Source organism: Nuphar pumila, chromosome 11 (assembly GCF_984573655.1).
Source record: "Nuphar pumila chromosome 11, dmNupPumi1.hap1.1, whole genome shotgun sequence".
Classification (NCBI taxonomy): Eukaryota; Viridiplantae; Streptophyta; class Magnoliopsida; order Nymphaeales; family Nymphaeaceae; genus Nuphar; species Nuphar pumila.
In genome coordinates this window covers 62385610-62395800 of record NC_143259.1, presented here as the reverse complement: position 1 = coordinate 62395800, position 10191 = coordinate 62385610, and the positions used below count along the sequence as shown (strand labels likewise).

At 43.9% G+C, this 10191-nt stretch overlaps 1 protein-coding gene across 1 annotated transcript; it reads left to right on the top strand.

Annotated features, from left to right (window-relative positions):
• The first annotated feature begins 4467 nt into the window (after window positions 1–4467).
• Window positions 4468–8750, top strand: LOC149822397 (uncharacterized). Its single transcript, XM_089980787.1, has 2 exons — window positions 4468–7252; window positions 7364–8750. The coding sequence occupies exons 1-2, from the start codon at window positions 5488–5490 to the stop codon at window positions 7750–7752; spliced, it is 2154 nt and encodes a 717-aa protein (XP_089836913.1). The 5' UTR covers window positions 4468–5487; the 3' UTR covers window positions 7753–8750.
• Window positions 8751–10191: the final 1441 nt, after the last annotated feature.

Below are 10191 nucleotides of genomic sequence, written 5' to 3'. Positions count from 1 at the left end.
ACAAGGCAAGCATAAGCAAGTAAATGCCAAGGCGCAAAGCGCGGGGCAGCAGGAAAGTAAAGTGCGAGAAAGTAGAGTGGACAAGGATCGCGAAACCGCGTCCTTGAGTTAAAAGACATGAAATGTAAAGACAGGAATGAAAAGCCTAGGCACATATAGCGCGGCGGCGACAGAAAGGAAAGTGCAAGAAAGTAAAGAGGACAAGGATCGCGAAACCGCGTCCTTGAAAAGACATACGTATATATATTATACGTATACATATATCATCCTCTTTTAGTTATCTTTCTTATTTTAGCATTTATCAGTTCATTGTCCTTTCACGCAAGAATCCCCTACCTTAAGGGGTTGCGGTTCCTCGTACGCATGCAGCGTAGGCAAACAAGAGCTTGAGCCACAGAGGGCGAGCTGGATCCACCGTTCAACCTAGAGATCTCAGAACATTAGTATATGCTATATAAGAAAAGAGAAGCAAACACAACAAGGTCTCTTGCCTGCAGAAAGCAGAGGCAGGAGCTCTGCATCCTGCAGACAAGGGTGCCAGAGGTAGGGGCTCAGCCCTGCTTGGCAACAGCAGCAGAGGCAGGGAGCAGGAGCTCCCTGTCTGCTAGCACAAGAAAAGGCAGGGGAGGGAGCAGAGGCTCCCTGCCACACCTGCCACAACAAGGCAGGGGGTAACACCCCCTGTTAGAACAAGAGACAGGGGCGCAGCCCCCTGCCGGCAGCAAGAACAAGGCAAGGGGGCAAAACCCCTTGCCGAAGAACAGCAAAGATGCAGGGGGCAAGCCCCAGCTCGAAAACAAGAAATCAGGGGGGCTTCGCCCCCTGCTGGCACAATGCAGGAGGCAGGGGGGGCCCCGCCCCCTGCCGGCTCAACGCAGGAAACAGGGGGGCCTCGCCCCCTGCCGGCACAAAGCAAGAGGCAGGGGGATAGAACCCCCTGCCAAGGAATAACAAAGAGTGCAGGGGGGCTCCTCCCCCTGCAGAGGAAAATAACAGAAGGCAAGGGGGCTAACCCCGTGCCGGCAAGCAACACAAAGGCAGGGGGGCCCTCCCCCTACCGAAAACCAACAAGGGAGCAGGGGGGCTCGCCCCCTGCCAGAAAACAAATGCAGGGGGAGCCTCGCTCGCCCCCTGCAGGCAAACAGCAAAAAGGGACAGGGGGAGAGGAACCCCGTGTCAACAAAAAAAATGGCAGGGGGAAGCGGAGCCCCCTGCCAACCCAAACAAGCGAGAAGAGACGGGGGGTGACAGGGCTCGATCGGTCCCTGCCGACACACCCCGAAATCCCAAGGTGGTGGCAAGGACTCGGTCCCTGCCGACCCACCAGTAAAGAGGCAGGGGGGGGGGGTAACCCCCTGCCAAAACAAGCGACAGGGGGCTTAGCCCCCCTGTCGACCCACAACAAACAGGAAGGAGACACAGGGGGCGGAGCCCCCTGCCAAGAAGGGCCAACGACAGGGGGCTCAGCCCCCTGTCGACCAAAAACAAAGAGAGGTAGGGGGGGTTTAGCCCCCTGCCAACAAGAGGTGACGACAGGGGGCTCAGCCCCCCTGTCGATCCACCCAAAACAAAAGAAGAAGGGAGAGGGGTTATACCTCGAACGACCACGGCAACAGGAGAAGTTGTTTGTCGCCGGGAGAGCTGGCTGCGAGTCGCCGACGACAGAAAGGGGAGACAGCGAAGGGGCGGCCGGCGCTGCCAGCTGCCGAAACGTTGGCGATTGAAGGGGGAAAGGGACCTCACGGGAGCAGAACAAGGGGGAGGCGACGATCGCCGGCGGCTGCAGCACCAAGGACGGCGACCGAGGCTGACGGCGAGTCGTCGGTGCTCGGAGGCCACTGGGTCGCTCGAAACTCCGAGGGGAGGCGAAGAGGTGGCCACAGGGAGGATCGCCGGTCGTCAGGGAGGCCGAGGGGTGCTCGCGTCGTCGGGAGGCCCGCCGGACCGACAGAGGAGGCGGCCGGACGGAGCCGCTCGTCGGCGTCTCCGGTCGCCGGCGACAGCTCGAGGGAGGCAGAGCAGAGGAGAGAGAGAAGGGGCGAGGGTTTTGCCCCTCGCCCGAGACACCTGCGTCTTTTTAAAAGACGCAGGTTCTCGAGAGTTCGAGAACCCGGGTCCGGGTTGAGCTCGGGTCCGGCCCGGATCCGGGCCCGACACAGGTGTCAGACCCTGACTCGTGTCCGACACGTGCGAGGCACGTGTCTGACACGAGTCAGACACGATTTTTTTTTCCGGGCTTTACATCCTACCTCCCTTAAAAGAATTTCGCCCTCGAAATTCCATAGGAAGGTGATCTGCCTAGATCGCAGCCTAAGGGAACTAGGTAGATTAGGATGCACGCACGCATACGAACCCCCAGACACATAAGCTTCTGAAGGGATCAGGACAACACATAATGCGTCCCAAAGAGAGGTTCGAAGTCAACCATCTTGGTCGAACCAAACGTATGTGTGAATTCATTATAAATTTGTCTTCGCCAGAGTTCATAGAGAGCCATAAAAGGAGGAGTTTAGCAAAAGGCTTATAAGAATGCTTATTCGTTATCTTCAAAGATGAAGAAACACGAGTCATCAAAGAAAATGAGTCTAGTAGAAGACAAATAGGAAAGGTTAAACATTAACTTCTACTAGACTCGATAAGGGATGAAGAGGCAAAACGAGACATTGCTCTGGCTTACGTTTCTTGAACGGGGTCTCTAAATCATCATCAAGACGTCGTGTGTCACACTCGCAAACTCTAACAAACTCTGCGTCATGAAAACCACAATCTATACTCTCTCAAGGCCTAATGCGGCCAACTGCCACCTATCAAGACTCACCTAAGGCGACATACATTCTCATAAAAGCTCACCCTTCCAATAGAAGGTCGAAAACATGATCTAGACCAGAGTTACCGGAAACGCCTATAGAATAGGGGAAGCGCGCTTCCCCGGGACGCGTTTCGGAAGCGCGAAACGCAGCGCTTCCGAAACGCGAGGGGAAGCGCAGGTTCAATTAAGGAAGCGCGTCCCCCTTTAAAGGGAAGCGCGTCCCCCTTTAAAGGGGTACGCGTACCTCTTTAAAGGGGTACGCGTACCTCTTTAAAGTGGTACGCGTACCCCTTTAAAGGGAAGCGCGTCCCCCTTTAAAGGGGTACGCGTATCCCTTTAAAGGGGGACGCGTACCCCTTTAAAGGGGGACGCTATTATGGAAAGGTCGTGTTTGCCCTTAAAATTTTTTTTTTTTAAACATGAATATATTTTTTACCGAGGTTAAAATGGGTATTTTATAAAACCCGTGAAAAAATAAAATCAAAAGGGGCTTAGGGTTTTGTTTTTTCACGCGTTCCGACTCCTCTCTCTCTCTCTCTCTCAGTCTCTCTCGAGTTTTCGGCGAGCTCCGAGTTCCGGCGACCTCAAAAAATTCCGGTGGCCTCCACCGACTTCCGAAGATGAAGATGTTCACCTTTAGGTACGCTATCCCCCTCTCTCACGCTCTGTCACTCTCTCTATCTCTCTGTCGTGCGAGCTCCCCTCCAGTCAGCAACAATGTACTCGTAATGCAGCCCTTCAACAGCCGATCAGAACGCCTCCATGCGACATATGTAGGATTCAACGCACTCTTAATTGTTCCTTCACTGTTCTCTTAGACAGTGGCCGACGACATAGGAACTTCACCGGTCAAAAACCCTTGAAGGTCTTGGCTTTCAACAAGAGCCATAACTTGAGTCTTCCACAAGAGAAAGTTGTCTTGGGTGAGTTTATGAAAAACGAAGTTAAAGATGTTTAGATTGAAGGGATATGGGTAAAGGTTTGAAGGTGATGAAGATGCGGCCATGGTGCTGACACAACTCTTACACAGATCGCTCTGAAACCATAAACAAAAAACAAGAACAAAAAACACAAAGGTATACGTGGTTCGGTTCAAAGGAACTTACGTCCACGGAGAAGAAAACAGGAGGCTGTGTATTATGTTTTGTCAAGAATAGCGACAGCTTTTATACATTCTATCTTACTGTTTTCAACACTCCCTAAACAGTAAGGTTTATCAGCTTGGCAGCCTTTTAGATGACCTTTAAAAATATGATAGGTTTGCCACTCAGTCCAGGTCTGGCGGGTTTGCACCCAGACCAACTTGATCTGGGTGTGACCCAAACCGAGTGTGGTCAAAAGAAAAAAATAATAAAAATAAAAACAAAAAAATATGGAAAATTGAGGCAATGACTATTTTCTTCATGGTGCTGGTGCTGGTGCTGGTGCCGGGTGGAGACAGAGGAACACCCTCTATCTTCCGCCCCCTCTTTTCCTCACAGTGGGCGATAGGGACAGAGGGTGGCCCTATGTCCTCCCCCCTTTCTCCCTTTTTTCAGACGATGTTGACAACCACTGTGGTTTTTGACTCGTCTATTTCTCATAACTATCAAGGGTTTTTTTGTTCCTGTAGATCAAGGGTTTGTTTGTAGTTTTTTTAGTTTCTAATTCATTATCGCAGCCGTTTTTTTTATTCATTCTGCATGAAGCAGTGGGTTGTTTTTTATTGTCTCCATGATACTAGTCTATTGATAGCGTAAGAAATGTAATATTAACTTCTTATCTAAACAGATGGTATGCATTCGTCACAAAACTTTTCTGATATAGCTGGCTGCTGGATTGTTAATTTGCATTGGCCATTATGTGTTGTAGCTTCTTATTTAACTCTTCAGTTGTTTATGATATGATGGTGATAGTGTATGTGGAAGTTCATTTTATACTTCATCAGTTGGCAAAGAAAATCAGTGCACCGGATGGGGTGGAAGTATCATTAGAGATAACATGATATTGTTGATGGTTTTAATGATCTTAACTATTCTACACTGATGAATAATTTTTTTGCTAATTGGTGTATAACGGGTATAATATGCAATATTATTGTTTTATTGGAGAGCATTTGAGTGTGCTGTTCCCACATTTTAAAAGCTATTTCTTCAGTCCGACGTACAGTGAGAGGCTGAGAGCTGCTGGAGGATGTGAGCTGGTACAAATAGTAAATGAACATTATCATGAAGAAGATAACCGTAATGATTTAGAACCTCAGTTCTAAGTCTATTGTCTCAGAGATCAATGTTTGCCAAGGCTGGTAGCACTTTAATGTTCTCCATTTGTGCAAAATTAAGTTGATGGGTACTTGGAGAATTTCCCAATGAGTCGGGTATTGAACTTTAGTGGAGTCCTGAAAGAAAACTGGATTTATATGTTCTTGATCTGATTTAGCAGTTCAATCAAACTATTCTCTCTCTCTATATTCTCAGTTATTTATGTTGCTTGTTTCTTATTAGAACTTGAAGTGCCTGTTTGAGTATTTAGTTCAGTGATAGTCAGATTGCACGTAATTTCCCCCCCTTTTTTAGCTTAGTCTTTTGTTTACATCCCCATGCTTTGTGTTCTTCACTCTCCATTATTTACTGTTAATAATAGCTTTTTTTAAGTGTTTTAGGTTGATTCTGATACTTTTATGATGCAGATATATTTGCATGTTCTTTGCTTCATTAATGACCATCTCAAGCTATGATCACGATAATTCTGATGACGATGACGATTCTTTGTACAATTTGGAGCATGAATCATCTAGTGGTGTTGGGAAGGGCGAGAAGAGATCTTCTGCTTGTCCATATCAGTTTGAGGACCGAAACGAAAATTTTTTTGATGAGGAAGATGAAGAAGAATATGACTTGGATGACTACTATTTTGAAGATGACCAAGATGATGAACCGCCTAGCATGCATAAAACAACAGTGCTATGGCGCCATGTATTGAAACAAAAGAAGAGTGGGCAAGGAAAGCAAGGTGGAACCCAAGTTTTTATGTGCAGGCACTGCAAAAATATTTATCATGGGTCATATACTCGAGTTTTTGCACATCTCATGGGATCTCCAAAGGGACAAAATGTTGGGATTGCCTTTTGCCCTGAAGTTGCAAAAAATGCAGAATTGGCAAAAAAAATTAAGAGGCAAGTTCGTCGAGTGGAGGTTTCATCAAGTGCATTTGAGTTGAGGAGATCAAGAATTGATACTCCGAAGAAGCCTATTAGTATGACTACATCATCTAGTGGAAGCCAAAAAACAGTTGATATTCGTGATACCTTTAAAAAGGTAGAAAGAGATGATGTAGATCACAAAATTATCAGATTTTTGTGTGCAAATGGCATACCTTTCAATGTGCTTCGATCACCATATTGGGAAGAGATGATATCTGCAGTTAGTAAAGTGCCCGGATATAAACCCCCATCATATGAAAAAGCGCGAACAACGTTGCTTGACAGTGAGAAAGAGTGTGTTCACAGGGAGTTAAATGAATTTCGAGAAAAGTTTGAGGAGTTTGGAGTTTCCATTGTCTCAGACGGTTGGACAAATATCAAGAACAAACACTTGATAAATATACTTGCCTCAAACTGTTTTGGTTCGATGTTCTTATATGCAAGCGATTTTTCTAATGTGCAACAGTCAGCTGCAAACATTGCCGAGTTTTTGAAGACGGGATTTAAACTTGTGGGGCCTTCTAATGTAGTGCAAGTGATTACAGACAATGCAGCAAATTGCAAGTTAGCAGGTGAAGAATTAAAACAAACGTACAAGTATATTTTTTGGTCACCTTGTGTTGTGCACACACTTAATTTGATCTTCAAGGATTTGGCACATGAGTTTCATTGGTTGGGAGAAACATATTTGCAGAGTAAAGAAATTGTGAAGTATATCACAAATCATTCAAAAGCACTAGCAATCTTTAGAAGCAATGAAAAATTAGAATTAATAAAGATTGCAAAAACAAGGTTTGCTTCACATTATACTACTTTGAAACGCTTGCTTGATGTGAGGGAGAGCTTAAGGCTCACAGTAATTTCAGATAGATGGAGTGATTGGAAGCAATCATGCACAGATGAAATTATGAAAAAAAGGGCTTTTACAACAGAAACAACTGTTCTTGATGAAGAATATTGGGATTCTGTACGTTTAGCATTATTGATTACAAAACCCATCTACAAGATGATTAAATTTTGTGATCAGGAAGGCCCTATAATTGGTGAAGTGTATGAAGGCATGGACAACATGTTGGGGGAAATCAAAGACAATCTAAAAGGACAACCAGATTTATATGAAAAGATTCATAAGATTGTCTCAAATAGATGGGACAGAATGAATGTGCCTCTCCATAGTCTAGCCCACATGCTTACTCCAAAATATTACGAGTCGGAGTATCTCAAAATCCCAGCAGCAGGAGGGGTCAAACGAGTTTCTCCTGGTAAAAAATTAATTCTATCTATTTAATAAAGTTTAAAGTTAAATGATTTAATTATTTTATTATTTCATTTGCATTTCTCTTGTTATAGTTACTAAACATTTTTTTTTGCAGAAAAGGATAATGATATCTTAGACGGTGCAATGCTTGCGCTTGAAGTCATATCTTCTGGAAATGAAGAGTTATCTACACTTTATAGGTCACAACTTATGGCTTTTTCATCAAGAAGTGGAAGATTTAGCCGAAATGCAGCACGAATAGATGCACTGAATCCTACAATGTCAGTGCTTAATTGGTGGCGTTTTTATGGTGGTGATACACCGGAGTTGAGAGCATTAGCCATTAAGGTTTTATCTCAACCTATTAGCACATCTTCTGCAGAAAGAGTGTGGAGCACCTATAGTTACATTCACAATGTTAAAAGAAATAGGCTCAATGAAGATCGTGCTGATACCTTAGTGTATATTCATTCCAATCTTCGATTGATTGACAGGTATAATTAAACTGTGTTGTACTTTTGTTTTGGTATTTTTTTTTTCTCTTTTTTTATCATTGATTGTTTATTAGCATTCATATTTTATATTCTTGTTATAAAAGGTGCAACAATCGCTATAAAGAAGGGCCTAGTCGAAAATGGGATATCAATCCAGAACTTCCTATTGTAGAAGAAAATACGTTGAGATTAGAGGATATGCGATGGAGAGATTTGGATGATAGTGCACAACAATCAAGCACTATTTCCAAATCCAAACATAAAGATGCACAACCAAGAGCTCCATTACCTCCAATAATTATACGTACAAATGAAGTTCAAGAGGATACAAATCAATCCATCAGAGCTAGTAGAACTGCAGATATACAAGAGCGACCATCAGTTCCTCATGGTCGGATTGATCGTTTCTTTAGCCGGAGACCTAGGCAAGGTATGTTGATATTGTGTTTTTTATATTTTAAATTATGGTTTTTGAACATTTTAACTTTTTAACGTATTCATTATAGGAAATGAAGGAAGGAGCAGAAGACATGGACGTGGAGGACAAGATGCACGTGATGATGCAGAAAGTTCGCGATCTATTGCTGACTTGAAGGGGAAGAGAAAGATGACAGATTAATGAACTCTTGAATTATTATTTTTTTTTTATGATGTAGTTGGAGTTGTCCAACTTAAAAACTTTTATGTTACTTTTCTGTCATGGTCTTATAATATTTTTTTGGTATACTTTTATTTTGAATCTTGCATGATGAAGTGAAGTAGTGGATTATGTTAATTTTAAGGTTAGACTTAGAGTTTAGAACATTGTAGCTTATAATTTATAATTTAGAAATTTATAGTTTCTTAGGTCGCTTCCGGTTCGCTTCCTATGTCGCTTCCGAGACGCTTCCTATGTCGCTTCCGAGACGCTTCCCGGTTCGCTCCTAAGTGGTCCCACGCTTCCCGCTTCCTAAATTTTTGAAAGTGCCTCGCTTCCCGCTTCCGCTTCTCGTATCGCTTCCCGCTCCCGCTTCCTCGACTGGCAACTCTGATCTAGACCTAAAAATCAATACAAATCTAATTCTCACATCTGATTTGGGCATATAATCATGCTAAAACAGAAAGCCAAATCTATAGATTCACAACTGGCTATACTCATCAATATCAGAAAATCAATACAACTCACCATAGCCTTTCATGGCAATCAAAGTCACACAAGTTCCTCGTCGGGCCTCCTGATCTGGGAAACGTACAACCTCACACGGGATTACCGCTCTAGATGGTATACCTGGTCTTGGACAGTGTATATCCTCACAGAGATTCTACCACTCTAGCCGGGTTACCAGATCTTGGTCATACGAACCCTCACAGAAAACCCTTGGGAACCCAAACCTCAACAAATGCTATAATCAAAGAAAATCACTGCGATACCCGCATCAACACAAATGACCACTCACTGGGTCGATAGCCACTAATAATCAACAAGATCCAAACCGAATCACCTGGTCTGGGAAAATGTACGACCTCACAAGGAATTACCGTCCTAGATGGTATACTTGGTCTTGGACCATACACTTCCTCACAGTTCACCGTCTTCGCGGCTACCCGGTCTTAGATAGTGCACGTCCTCACAGAATTCTACCACTCTAGTGGGTCACCTGATCTTGGTCATACACCCCCTTGCAGATAATCCATTGGAGACCAGATCCTTAACAGGCGCCATACACAGTGATACATGCACCAAAACAATCGACTGATCAAAATAATTGACCGCACACAGGGTCAGAAGCCACCAAGATGGGCTTAAGCATAAATACCAGCAATATGCATCGTATCACTTCTCATGGCAGAATAAAGCACAGAATCACACATTCTTCCAACAATTCTTATCACGTGACATATCAATCACATCACATAGAAGATTTAAACTACGCAATTCATCAATGCCACAAGAAACATAATATCCTCAAATAAGACATCAAAGCACGTGCAATCAAAGCATGAATTCTATACACAGAAATACGCAGATAATATACTATGAATCAACTAAACTTCAACTTACGTAACTCCTACGCAGTTCAATAAATTCACAGGATTCAAGTTGTATGTGCAAATAAGACAATTCAAATCTTTGCACCATCATGCATCCACAATTCTTACCTCGAAGCACACCGCATTCAACCACTTCAACGTGAAACACACGCACATATCTGCAAGACATCCCTAGTCCAATACCCATGATATTCATAAATCATGCTATACAAGGATGATATAATCACACAATCCATCATAATGCGAAACCCTGCAACACAGTTAGGTAGGCGTGATGTATCATCAAACTACTAATCATTTGTAGTCATGAGGTGTCATATATCTAAGGGATCTAAACTAATGATTTGTAGGCGTACAAGTCAACCACCTAAAAGTTAATCAGTTGTAGGCGTGACACGTCATTCACCTAATAAGCATC

Bases quoted from the DNA above. Each gene is read 5' to 3' on its own strand.
- LOC149822397 (XM_089980787.1), top strand. From the start codon at position 5,488: ATGTTCTTTGCTTCATTAATGACCATCTCAAGCTATGATCACGATAAT. The intron at 7,253-7,363 runs GTAAAAAATTAA...TTTTTTTTGCAG, and splicing joins GGTCAAACGAGTTTCTCCTG to AAAAGGATAATGATATCTTA.